The sequence below is a fragment of the Protopterus annectens genome, chromosome 10.part0 (genome assembly GCF_019279795.1).
Source record: "Protopterus annectens isolate FY-2018-M chromosome 10.part0, PAN1.0, whole genome shotgun sequence".
NCBI lineage: Eukaryota > Metazoa > Chordata > Ceratodontiformes > Protopteridae > Protopterus > Protopterus annectens.
Window position 1 is genome coordinate 1,642,661,536 of NC_056744.1, and position 14,358 is coordinate 1,642,675,893.

General features: G+C 44.5%; 1 protein-coding gene across 2 annotated transcripts in view; it reads left to right on the plus strand.

The window, feature by feature from the left end:
* The window catches only part of LOC122813834 (3-methyl-2-oxobutanoate dehydrogenase [lipoamide] kinase, mitochondrial-like), a 455,066-nt gene that overhangs the window by 305,898 nt on the left and 134,810 nt on the right, over positions 1-14,358 (plus strand). For both annotated transcript variants that reach the window (XM_044086365.1, XM_044086364.1), the window contains one exon: positions 6,810-6,908. In XM_044086365.1, the coding sequence (XP_043942300.1) occupies positions 6,810-6,908 (99 nt within the window). The remainder of the gene's footprint in view (positions 1-6,809; positions 6,909-14,358) is intronic.

Sequence of the window (14,358 nt, forward strand, 5' to 3'; positions counted from 1 at the left end):
TAGACCGGTGCTGCTGACCGGATTGGTGAATCAGAAGATCTGGCACTGGGTCCAGATGCCACAGCTGCACCAAAAGGTGACGATGGAGGAACGGAAACCAAATTTGTCGAGGCCAATAAGGAGCAATGAGAATCAATTTGGCTCTCAAAACGGTTGCTTTCTGGATAACTTGAGGGATCAGAGGAAATGGAGGAAAGGCATAAAGAAGTCCCTGGGGCCAATCCTGGGTCAGAGTGTCTCTGGGGGGATGGCCTGGCAGTGGGAAGAGAGAGAAGAAGTCTGGGCATTTGCTGTTTTGGGGAGTAGCAAAAAGATTGCAACATGGGCGACCCCATTCCAGAAAAATCTCTTCCACTATAGATTGTTTGAGAGACCACTCGTGAGGCATGAGAATAGCTCTGCTCAATCTGTCCGCTAAAATGTTGGTTTTCCCAGGGATGTGCATTGCTACCAGAAACCGATGAGAGGAGATCGCCCATTGCCAAAGTCTGAGCGCTTCTCGACACAAGGGGTAGGACTTGGTTCCGCCCTGTTTGTTGATATACCAAACTACAGACATGTTGTCTGTGTGGACTGCAATTGTCCCTACGGGAAGAAAGTCGCTGAGGGCTTGCAACGTTAAAAGCACTGCTCTCATCTCTAGGACATTTATGTGCAGGTGGTATTCGAAAGGTTGCCACGTCCCATGAACCATCCTGCCCTGATAATGCCCCCCCACCCGATCAGGGAGGCATCCGTAGTGACAGTGGCTACCGAGGATGGGCTACAAAGTGTCTCCCTTGGTGAATCTGGGGAGAAGTGATCCACCAAGCAAGATGATTCTTGCAAATCTGTGTCACCAGTATTTGGTGACGCATTGGAAGTTGTTGGTAAGACCACTGAGTGAACAACATCCATTGAAGAAGGCGATATAGAAGCGAGCCAGGAAGAAGGGTAATGGCCGCAGCCATGAGGCCTAACACCTTTAGAACCATTCTGGCCTGTACCTTCTTGTTGGCTAGAATGATCCTGACGTGACTTTGAATGTCTGAGATTCTTTGATCTGTAAGGGTAGCTGACATCCGAACAGTGTTTAAGTTTGCGCCTATGAAAGTAATAGACTGGCAGGGCAATAAGGATGATTTTTCGGAGTTGATCGAGATGCCCAATTGAGAACAAAGATTTATTGTGTAATCCCTGGCTTGAAGAAGCTGATGCCTGGTGTTGGCTGAAAGGAGCCAGTCGTCGAGATACAGAAACACCTGGAATCCTTGACGTCTCAGGTGAGCCGTGACCACTGCCATACATTTGGTGAACACTCTGGGGGCTGTAGTGAGACCAAAGGGCAGGGCTCTGAACTGGAAATGACTGGACCCCAGCCGAAGCGGAGAAATCTCCTGGAGCGTCTGTGAATTTTTATGTGATAGTACGCATCCTGAAGATCTATTGAGCACATCCAGTTGTCCTTCTGTAAGAAGGGCAGAATTGACTGAAGAGTGACCATTCAGAATCTTGTCTTCCTCACAAACTTGTTGAGTCTGCTGAGATCCAATATTGGTCTCCAGTCTCCCGTCTTTTTGGGGACCAAAAAGAACCTTGAGTAGATTCCGGGCTCTGAATGATCTGTTGTAACTGACTGAATGGCTCTTTTTTGCAGTAGTTTTAAGACTTCTAACTCTGCAATTTCCCTTAGACCGGGTGGTACATCTGGAAGGGAATTTGAGTGATAGAAAGGACTTTCCTCGAAAGGAATTTTGTAACCCTCGGATATGATCGACTGTACCCATCTGTCTTGAGTGAGGGAACGCCAGGCTTCTGGGTACAGCGATAGTCTTCCCCCGACTGCCTCCAAGGATGGACAGCCGGGCAACATCTCAGGGATGCTGAAAGGGCTTGTCAGAGAGAGGCTCTCTGCTTCCCTGGTTTTGTGGACCTCCTCTGCCTCTAGAGCAGCGTCTGTTATTGTTACCCCCTCTGCCTCTAGGGGTAAACTGACCACGTGAATCCGGCGTGACTCCTTGGGATTTGCGGAACCACATTTTGCCACCCTTCTGCCCTTTGGGGTAAGGTCTAGAAGGGGTGGAAAAACGGACCCCTACAGCAGAAAGAGTCTTGCCGTCCTGCTCACACCTGGTCAACGTTTCCTTCACTTGAGGGCCAAACAAAGCTGACCCATCAAAGGGAGAGTTTGTGAAGGACGCCTTAAAGGGATCTACAAAATTACAGAGCCGCATCCAGGCTTGGCGTCTAAGAGCCACACCTGTACCTGCGGCCCTACTCGCTCCATCTGCAGCATATGATATCAGTCGCATGGAGGAGTTAGCAATAGAATTAAGGGTTCCTAGCTGCAAAGCAATTTTTTCTTGAGCCCCTGCAGCTGTAGGATCCTGTACTACTTCACCTAGCTCCTTAAGGATATCCCTCTGGAGTCTGGTGAAGTGACATGGGTAGTTCAGCGAACGCATAGCAAAGGTCGCTGAAGAGAACATCCGCTTACCATACCTATCCATGGTCCTAGAGTCCTTATTAGGAGGATGGACAGGTACGGAAGGATCTGCAAGTTCCTTCTTAGTGGCAGCCGCCACCACCATGGCATCAGCAGGGACACCTTTCGTGAGGAATTGCTTGTCCGATGGGGCAGTAATAAATTTAGAAGGCCTCCTAGGGACTGGCTCTACAGAGTCAGGAGCAGCCCACGCCTTTCGAGCAATAACCTGCATAAGGGGGTCGAAAGGCGGAGACACCCAAGAGGTGGAGGGCCGAGATCCAAAACGCCTCCAGGTATACAGACTCATCCTCAGAGGGATTATTGGTGGGCCAGTTTCCCCTCTGTCTAAGGAGTTCTAGGATGTCTGAAAAGGAGACATCCTCAGAGGGGGATCTTGGGGGTCCCTCTGACTCATCTAAGTCAGTATCTGAAGTGATAGACTCGGGGGAGTCTACGTGTTTCCTCTTACAGGTCCTCTTTCACGGAGGATCTCCTGACTGATCAGGAGAATCCTCGGAAGAGGGGGTTCTTCCCAGTGGGGAAACCTGAGGCGGAGGATCTCTGGGTCCGGGAGCAAGAGAAGTGGCAGAGATATCGACAGACACCATAGAGAGAGGAGCTAAGGGAACAGACTGCTGGCTGAGTCCAGTGGCCAGCACACTCTTCATCACCTCGAAGGCTCCCCTCCCAGGGAGGTCCGAGAGAACCCGTTCAAGAACCAGGAACCCAGGACCCACCGAAAGGGAAGGCACCGAGGCAGATGTCGGAGCCGAGCTCACCAAGGCCGAGGTTCCAAGGGGAAGAGTGGGGTCGGACAAGGGTCCGATGCCACTCACCCCCTCGGAGGAGACCAGGGAAGCCCGACCACCGAATCCCTCTAAGGAAGGTCTCAAGAGGAGATAAGAGTAGAGGCTGAAGGAGCAGAAGGGGTATCTGTCCCTCAGCCGTAGCAGAAACCATTCCCGAAGACTCCAACTCCAAACTCTGGGGTAGAGTTGAAGGAGGAACTGCAATGGGGTGTGGACTAATAGTCGTCTGTTGAGACGGACTATGTAGCATCTGGGCCAGTGCCTGTGATTTTAATAATCTACTGACCACTCTCTAAATCATGGTCAGAAAGCCTGGATGACCTGGATGATCGGCTCCGATGGCTCCGTTCCGAGAGGAGAGGAGAAGCCGGAGCCGAGAGTATCGGCTCCAAGGAAGGGGACCTAGATCTCTTCCTCGAAGGAACCATCGGAGCCGACGAAACCATGGAAGCTGTCGGAGCCGACAACTTTTCGGCACCGACAGAAAGTTTCGATGCATCGGCTCCGGCTGGAGCCGATACAGACATAAACGTAAGGGTGTCGGAACTGGTCGGTGCCGACACCGAAGCCTGAGCCACATGGTGATCGGAACCGATCGGAGCCGACACCGAAGTGGCCGAACCAGAATCGGCACCGATAGCCATCGGTGCCGAAGGTTTGTGCAAACCAGAATCGGCTCCAGCCGGAGCCGATCCCGACTCTGAAAGAGTCGGAGCCGAGGCCGCAGGCTTGGACACAGAAGCCTGGGCCTTGGAAGACTTAGAAGTCTTAGATGGAGCCGACTTAGCCGGAGAGCCCTCCGGCTTAAGTAGGCCCCTCAAAATCAGCTTATTTCTCCTTTCCTGCAGGACTCTCTGGCTAAAAGAATGACAAATCGCACAGGAGTCCTGCAGGTGGAGAGGTCCCAGGCAGTATAAGAAGTGTGACCGTCTGTCAGAGACATCTTCTGACAGCACGAGTCACACTTCTTAAAGCCTGAGACCCTTTCCTTAGACATGGTGTAAAAAAACACACACACACAACACCTGTCCAAGAAATATAACAATCCCAAAAAAAAAAAAAAAACTATTCTCTTACAAACACACACACACACCCTAACAAGGGGGGGGGGGATGGGATGGGAGAAGGCCTGACTAAAAACTTTAAAGGAGTGAGGGAATTTTAGTCAGAAAGGGACCAAAACTAGTCTAAAACTATTAAATTTAAGTCTAAAATTAACTTTAAACTGAAAAGAGGGGCAAAGAAGTAGTGTATAAATCACTTACCAGGAGCTGGTAAAAGGAGGACCTCATCAGCGAAGTGGCAAACGAGATCTGGGTACTTATCGCCTTGCATCATGGGATATGGGGCTGCCTCGAGCTGGTAAAAGTGACTCTCGAGCTTAGCAAGTGCCGAGTCGGAGCCGAGGATCGGCTCCGAACCCATCAAGCAAGAATGAAGGCGAGATTGACAACTTAACATTCTGGACTTGTATATAGTAAGTTTGAAATTGATGTTTCTTGATTATAAATTCATGGGGTGTGGGGGCTTGCCTCTCATATTAAGGGAGTGCGGGGGTGGAAGTTTGCCCCCACACAAAAAGCAACTGAAAGAATGCAGTTATAACTAACAGTAGAGCTGTGAATCCTCAACTTAAATGACTTTATGATGCCAGTGAGTGTAAATGATGAAAGAAGATTGCAGATACCTTGCCATTTCAAAAAAACTTTCAGATGTGATAGGTGAAATAATGTAAGAGCAAGTGAGACCAATTTCTAAAGAAATTATAAAAGTTCATTCATTCCCAAAATGGTCTGTATACCTCTCAAGCTCTAGATGCATTAATCAGGGACAAAGGACCCTAAAATCAGGAACAATGAGGTACACATCATTAACATAAATATGCTTATTCAAATCCATACATTGCTACTTCAAACAGATTGGGCAGTTCTCACATAAAGTCAGTAAGGTATAAAATATGCATGCACTTAGTGCAGTATTAATAAACTAACACTGTAAACAAACGGAGTAGGATGCAGAATCAGCTCTTTGCATCCTTTTTTTTTTCTATCTGGAAGGTTTTGTTTGTCAGACTAGAAAGGGACTGTAGCCATACATATGTTTTATTTTTCTGCAGTTGACTGTGTCTGAAACTCTGCTTGTAGAGCTTGTGGCCAGCTTGCTTATGATTACTCTGTCCTTGGATTTGCTTGTTTCATGATCACAAAATTGTTTGCTATTTACGGTTACTTCCATGGAAGGTTTTTTTTTTTATTGGTTCAAACTTTTAAGCAACAAATCTTGTAAACTTTGCGACTTTTTTTGCTTTCACATAGTTTTCTATCTCCATTCTGACGTCCGTTGTCTGGCCATACTGAGTCTCTGTGATCTGAGTCAAGGACTTAACAGAGACCACTTAGAGGAGTTTTTCACCCAGGTGACTTGTCAAAAATAGCACCCAAAGCCAACTATCCAAGCATTATTTTAAATTAGCTATAGCTTGAGACGGTGTTATGCAAAGAGGCAAGGAATTTCAAATTCTGCCAACTCTATAAACAGAACTACGGTTCTTAGTTTGTGAAGGAGTGACAGGCATATTTTCAAAAGATAACCTGTTTTATAGTGTTTACACAGTGTGCAGAAAATGATACACCATAAACCGTTAACAGAGCCTCATTATTAAAGTGCATGTAAACGCAACTGCATCTCTCGCCAGTGTATATGAAGTGGAATACAACTTTAGAACCCTAAGCCTTTCCTTCTATACCAAATCACAAACTTTACATTTTCTTTTAGTAATTCTTACTACTCTTCCTTGCCCTGTCCTACTAATTAGATAAATTAATGTAAGGCTAAAATGTATCTATTTAAAAATAAGTGTGGTTATATGAGTGTGAACCACTGCTAGGCTGTCAAGGAGCAATGATATATATGTATCCTGATTCCTTAGCCCTAATTTTTTATATGTAGTATTCTTAGGATGTTGTAACAGTTATATACAGTATTTACTCATTGGTGGACTGTATTTACAGTTGGTCAATAGTGCTTGCTTGTTGGCCTTAAGTAGGCTGTTATGTTACTCATGGGTATATTAGTTGTGTCTTTTGGCTTTTCCCGGTTAGGGGTCGCCACAGCGGAACTCTGGTCCACTAATGATTGGCAGTAGATTTTTACATGCCGAGTTGCCAGCTCTGACGCACAGCCTTCAACGAAGGTACGCCCATTCACGCATGTCTCCACGCAGAAGACGCTCTAGCTGAGAATCGAACCAGACAGCATCTTACTGTGAGGCGACAACGCTACCGCAGCACCACCACTGCAGTATTCATGGGTATATTAGTTACCGAGTGCATATTTTGGAGTTTTACTACTGGTTGCTGTATGTTTTGATGTCTTATTTAGTTATGCCTTGATCATGCCTAAAAAGATGCACATATCATGTTACTGTACATTTAATAAAAGGAATATATCAGGGATTTTTTTTTTTTGGGTAAGTTTGTAGTTTTTTTTTACTATTCCCATCATCACATGTGTTTCCCCTCTTTTTTTGTCAGGATGAAAATGTGGTCCGTCAGTTCCTTGATAAGACCCTGACATCACGGCTTGGAATCCGAATGCTTGCAATGCATCACTTGGCCCTCCATGAGGATAATGTAAGTGATCTTGGGGAATGGGTTGAGATAATTGTTTTCCTTATTGATTTAACATTTGCCAGTTTAGCATGCAAAATTACCAAGAATCACTTGCCACTTTTGTACAACTATGAAAGGTCTTGATTACTTGCTGTACAAGGACACTAATCGAGGAAGATGTTAACTTGTTGGATGTCACCAGTGATTAAGGCTATGAGCTAAACTTTTTTTTTATTTTGTCAGTTTTCTTTTGGATATTGAGCCAATAAAAATTTCAGCTGTTAGCAGAAAATGAAAAACAAAACAAAACAATGCAATGCATATTTTATGTAGTACTAATGTCCCTGCATCGAAAAGTTGTACCCCAAAATGACAGAGGAGGATGGTCATCCATCTGTGATTTTGTTTTTCAGACAAGGTTACCACTTCCCACGTTGCCTAACAGTGTGCCTTTAATTTTCTTTGACAGTCCTGTTTACCGTAGTTTTAATTCCATGCTTTCTTTGAGCACCTACTTGAGATTGTAGTCACTGTACTTTTTCATTGTAGGCGTCACTACTGTACTACAATTCCCTCTCCATGAGAATTAGTTGCAGGTGGATGTTCACCTTCTGGTCTGTTTTCTGAATCTTTTGTACTTGTCTGTTGTGGGGCTGAACTACTTTCCTAGTCCAGGACGTCTTTTGATATGTGGCCAAAAGGAAAGCCAGTGACCTCTTCATTATTGTTTTGCTGCAAGAAACAAAGTCTGACTTAAGTCTAATTGTTTGTAGATCCCTTTCAGGCAACTTCAGACCAAGACACACACACCCATTCAGGGTCCTCATTTTGTATCTGCTTTCTGTATGGCTTGATTTGTCCTGTAAAGTTTAACTTGGACAGTATAGACTGCATTTCTCTCCATCCTCCAGACAGTATTGGACTGAAAACTAATCAGTCTTAGGACCACAAGCTTAACACTGCTGTCATCCTTCCTCCTGAACAAATATGATCCAGTACCAGACTCTGCTTTGTCTTAAGTTTTTCATCTCCAGCCTTCCCAACTCAGCCCTTCTCCCTGCCCATCTCGTATTGCCCACCCCCCTCTACTGACCAACCAAGTTTTCCTTTTGCCTGTGTCTCATTCTTAGCTGTGTATTATCTTTTAATAACATATCATTTTGTGACCAATCACCACAAATTGGACCATAATTTCATGATAGGCTTGTAAAATCAACAAAAAGAAAATTTTACATCTGTAGACATTTAGCACATTGCTATAACCTGTCTCTCCATCTGTCTTGGAGTATAGCATTTATACCTGTATTTTGTAAAACGGTAAAAGTAATCCCCCTCCTCAAAATCACTAACTCAATCTGTCAACTGCACTTTAGACCAGTTCATAAACAAATGATCTCCTTCATAAAAGATTGGTACGTTTTAAGCAATTCTCAGCATTGCTTTAGGCCAGGCTTTAGCACTACTGCACAGCTCTGTTCCAAGCCAATGACTTATTTTGTATCAGTATGAATAAGGGCCAGTTAGCTGTAGAAGTTTTTAACTGACAAACCTTTAACCATGTAAGTCCTGACATACTACATGGCAAATTGTAGACTTATTTTGGTTAAGACCTCAGATGGTTCAAAACTTTCATCAGTTGCACTGCTAGTATGGGACAGTAACCCCCCCCCCCCCCCAAAAAAAAAAAACAACTGTTTGTGTTCTCTACAGGATTCAGTTCTTAATCCATTCCACCTTGTACATTAATGATTTTTCCCATGTCTTACAGTGACTGCAATGATCTTTTAACCTGGGCTGACCAGAATAGCTATTTTCAATAACGTCACCAAAATGACTTGCATGCCATTTTTTTCCTGGTTTTGTAAGTCTGACCTTACAGGTACATCTAAGTCTAAGCGTGTTTTTTTTTGAACATTTTAGAAACTTGTGTTCTGCCCTTCCCATATGCCTTCAAGACACTTTTTAAACAAGAAAAATATGTGCCTACATCATATGTGATAATTTAACAATCCTACATTTATATAAATAAAAACAAACCATATTGACGTAATTTTTGTTGCAAACATTATACATCATTTATAATCTATCATTGTCAGTCAGATGTTATATAGGCCATTCAAATCCTGCTTTCTTTTAAACCTTGTTCCTCCTCTGCATGTATTGTTCCCACAGTTCCCATTTTTTGTACATAATTTGCTCCTTCCCTCTTCTAAAAATCCCAATTCCAGTTGTTCTATCTCTTTTACTATATTCACTACTCCTAGTAAAGCTGGTTTAGACTTTGATTTCCATTTTCTAGTAATTGTTTTTTTGGCAGCCACCATAATTAGACTCAGCAAGACTTACTATGTCTAGGCAATTTCCATTCTGTATCATAGTTCAAAAAATCCTTTCCTTAGTTACACCAGTTTGCTCACCCAGTGTCTGACAGAGCAGGCTGCAGGGAATCTTTAAGGTTTTCCAACTCATTACACTGTCAGAAAATATGTTACCAATTACCTCTTGCTTCCCCATCACACCTTCAACATAGTTTTTTACTGAGGAAAAATTCTTTGGACTCTTAATTGGGGTACACAAATACTTATGTAAACACTTCCAAAGTTCTTGAATCTTCTAGACTTTGTTGCATATTTGGGAGACATACATATATCCTCCATTGTTTGTTTGTGAATTGCTTGTCCATTCTTTCTTCCCAGTCTAACCTCCTCTGATTCTTATAGCTATCATGTAATATTTTGTATGCTGTATTAATTATTCCTTCTTTAACAGCAGCTTCTGCTCTAGAGTCTACTAAAATCTCTACCAGTACTGGTCTTTCGCTAAGGATTCCCCTATTTCTTTCTGTTTGCCTATGCTCTGATATCAGTCCTTGATAGGGAAGGCAGTTTCTAGCCTGCAGTCCAAAAACATTCTTGACCTCTTCCCATTCTGTTACCTTTCCCTCTCCAATTATTTGCTCCCAATACCTTTGACGTTATGTTGTCTTATCTCGCCTTCATTCTTACATGTGGGTTTGGAGACGATCCCCGGCTCTGACTCGGTCAATTACAGAAGCTCGAAGTCTCTAAGTTGGCTCGTGGCAAGGTAGGTATCCCATAATGCAGTGGTATCAATCCTCAGATCTCATTTGCTGCTTTACGAGTTCAGAAGTGCTCTTCTTGGCCGTGGCTAAGTTTAACCTTTCTTCTGTATTTTTTCAGATTTGTAGCTTGTTTTTCTTAGTTAGAATATAGTAAAAATACTCTTATGTGAAATATAGTTAGCATTACTGTTATTTAGACAGTAGTTTATTGTTAAATAGTTGTCGCTGATTTGTCAGCTGTTTGGCCGACAATTTTTCTGCAGGCCTGTTTGTTGGTATCACGTAGTGGCAGTTAATTATCTATATTTAGTATTTGCTGCTGAGATCTTTGTTGGCTCTTTACTAGTTTTTGATAGCGTGTGTTTAAATTACAGGACTTGTTGTATTTTAGTCCGTTTGTGTTGATATTAACCTTCTGCCCTATGTCTTTCTTTTTCTAGGCTTAGGTATCTTAGTTAAGCGTTTCCAAGGGCTAGGCCCGTTTAAGTTAGAGGACCTAGTCCTCTGTTAATCTTGACATTTCCTTTATTGTGTGCTGTGTTCCCTTCCTCTTTTGGCAGGGCTAGGCCCATTTAAGTTAGAGGATCTAGTCCTCTCTTTGGCATTTGCTGTGATTGTGGTATTTCTCTTCCCTCCAATGGTTAGGCTCCGTTTTTAGTTAGAGGACTTAACTAATCCCTTTTTTATATCTTATAGAGTTTTTTTCTGCAATTATGTGTAAGGAGTTGAAAGAAAAGGATCATAAACCTTCAAGTTTTAAAAAATGTCAAAATGCACTCAGAAAATGTCCATAATGGACAGGTATAGTGTGTGTGTGTGTGTGTGTGTGTCTACTGTTTGGGGATCATTCACTTACAAGAGATGAGTACTTTTTGTCATTCTTTTAGCTCAAGAGTCCTTCAAGAAAGGAAAAACAAATTGATTTTGAAAGGTCTCCTGAAACCATCCTTTGAGGAAGATTTAAGTAGTTCTTCTTCCTCACAATCTACAAGGTCTCCCTCTAGCAGGAAAGAAAAGACTGTGAAAAGGCCATCTCCAGTGTCCTCTGAGAAATCTGGACCTCCTGAAAAGATTTCAAAAGCTACCAAGACTCCCACCTCATTGGCTCCACTGCCTTTGTAACCGATTGAGGTTATTACAATTGATATGCCTATATTGGCCCCAAGTACTTCGGAGCCGAAAAAAGGATTCCTTAGCTCAGAGCCAGTCAACAGATATTCTACTGGTCTTCCCTACTCTGAGAGCACCAATATTTTAAAGATCTCGCTCTCCAACCCTTTCTTCCAGGTCCTGTATGAGTCTATCGGATTAAGATGTGGAGAGGGTGGTGCGCAGACTCTTGAAGGTGCCAGGGCTGGCAAATTTGCTCTTGGCTCCTGCCCAACTGGCCTCGGAGCCGTCCAAATCTTTGTCAAACACTTTTGTTCCTCCTCTGAGCCATTCTGGTCTGTCAGAGCCAGAATATCCAGTACCACTTGCAGTAGAACCTTCGGCTTCGGCTCCCCAAGAGACCTTTCTGGAACTGATATCTGCTCCGACACTCTCTGTGCCTTCCGTAGTGTCTGGGAGCAGAAGTTCACCAGTTGGCCCTGAGGGAGATTCTTGGAGTTGAGCCTCTTCGGTTCCGAGTCCACCTCTCAGTGCGTTGGCTCGCCTGAGCTCGGCTCCTACATCGGCTTCGGAGCTGATCTCCCTGTACCCGGGGGCTACTTCTGCTGAACCGTTGGTGTCCTCGGAGCCGGGGGAGTTGACCTTTGAGCTGATGCAGAGTGTGCTGGCCAAATCTATAGCTCTACGCAAGGATGCAGGTGTTCTTCCCCAAAAGCACCGGCCCCTGTCTTGGCGCCACCCTTATCCATAGGACAGCAGAGATATGCAGCCTGAGGAACACCCTCAGGGTGGTCCACAGTCTTCCGAGACCTCCCAAAAATACCCTTCTGAGGAGCCTCCTCAGAAGAAAACATGCAAGAGGAAGCATATGGACTCCCCTGAGTCTGCCACCTCTGACACTGACCTTGAGGAGTCAGAAGGATCCCCACGGTTGTCCTCTGATATCTCCTTTGTGGATATCCTTGAGATCCTAAAACAGAGAGGTGGCTGGACTACCATCACCCCTTCTGATGAGGAGTCTATGTACCTGAAGGCTTTCGGATCTCAACCTTCAGCCTCTTGGGTGTCTCCACCTTTCGACGAGCTTATGGACTTGGTCAGTCAAAAGGTGTGGGAATCACCTGACACCATGGAACCAGTCCCTAGGAGGCCAAACAAGTTTGTCAGCCCCCAAGGAAAATGATTTCTTGACAAAAGATGTGCCTGTAGATGCTGTGGTGGTGGCAGCAGCAGCCACCAAGAAGGAGCTTGCAGAGACATCCTCATCTGTCCATCCACCGAACAAAGAGTCTCAAACAATGGACAGATATGGGAAGCGTGTTTTTTCTTCAGCGGCTTTTACTCTTAGATCGCTGAATTATCTTACCCATTTTACAAGGCTTCAGAAAAATCTCTTGAAGGAACTAGGAGATACTCTACAAGGTACTTCAACTGCAGGGATATCAGAAAAGGTTACCACTCAGTTAGCCACCTTAAACTCAATAGTGAATTTCTCCATGAGACTGATAATCATACACAGCAGATGGTTCAGGAGTTTCCCTGAGGAGACATTCCTGGATGCACTTGTGTAACTTTGCAGAACCCTTTAAGTCTACTGTCACAAATGCCCCCTTTGACAGTTCCTCACTTTTTGGACCAAAAGTTAAGGATACACTCACCAGATGTGAGCAGGAAGGGAAAACTCTGTCTGCTGTTGGAGTACTTTTTTCTGTCCCTTCAAGACCCTACCCTAAAGGGCAGAAAGGCGGGAAGATGTGGTTCAAGAAATCCCAGAGATTTTTCCCAGACGCACGAGGTGATTCCTTCCCCAGGGGCAGAGGGAGAGGAAATAATGGTAGGTGCCTTCCTAGAGGCAGAGGGGGTCCGCAGAACCAGGGCGACCATGATTCCTTTCGCAGACGTCCATATCAGCGCTCCTGAAAGGAGGCCTGACTGTGCTACTCTGGAGCCATTTGGGGGATGTTTATCTTTGTACCCAGAAGCCTGGCATAACATTACAAAAAACAAGTGGGTACAAAATATAATATCCAGAGGCTACTCCATACCCTTTTCCTACTCCCCTTCTCGAACCAGGAAAATCCCAGATGTTCCACCCAATCACAGGGATCAAGCAACCGTAGAAATCCAAAAGTTGCTAAACAAGAGAGTCATCCAAACTGTCCCCGCAGACCGGATAGGATTTGGAACTTACTTGAGATTCTTTTTAGTACCAAAAAGAACAGGGGACTGGAGGCCCCTACTGGATCTCAGCAAACTAAACGAATCAGTAAAGAAGTCCAGGTTCCAAATGGTGACACTACAGTCTATATTCCCTTTTTTAGGGAAAGACAGTTGGATGTGCTCGATAGACCTCCAGAATGCATACTACCACATAAAAATGGACAGTGCATTGAGGAGTCACTTAAGCTTCCAGCTGGGAGCCAGTCACTATCAGTTTTGTGCTCTGCCCTTTGGTCTCACTACAGCCCCCAAAGTGTTCACCAAATGCATGGCAGTAGTAACGGCTCACTTGAGACTTCTTGGATTCAGAGTGTTTCTGTACCCAGATGACTGGCTCCTAACTGCCACCACCAAGCATCTACTTCAACAGGCCAGAGACATGACCCTACAAATTTGTGCTCAGCTAGGCATTACAGTAAACTTGCAAAAATCTGCCTTGTTGCCCTGTCAGCATATTACCTTTATAGGTGCAGAAGTAGACACCGTTTCAATGATGGCATGCCTTCCCGCCGACAGAATTGTAAATCTCAAACAACAGATATTGGGTCTTCTTGCCAAACACAAGGTCAAGGCAAAGATGGTGCTCAAACTACTGGGAACAATGGCCTCAACCATAACTCTCGTTCCCTTAGCCAGGATGCATATGAGAATCCTACAGTGGGTACTATTCTCCCAGAGGTCATTTCAGGAACTTCCTCTATCTCACCCAATCATAATAACAGAAACTTGCAAGAAGGATCTTCTTTGGTGGATTCAATCCAACGAGTTAACCATCGGGAGACCATTTGTTCCACATCAACCTGTTGCTACTGTGACCACGGATGCTTCCCAGATTGGGGGGCATTACCTGGGAAAGACAATCCAAGGCATATGGCAAGAACATGAGGCCCATTTGCACATCAGTGTTCTAGAGATGAGAGCAGTACTTCTGGCATTGCAAGCACTCCACAGCTCTCTTCCTCTAGGAACGATTGCAGTCCAGTCAGACAGTATGTCACCGGTATGGTATATAAACAAACAGGGAGGAACCAGATCATACCCACTTTGTCAAGAGGCTCT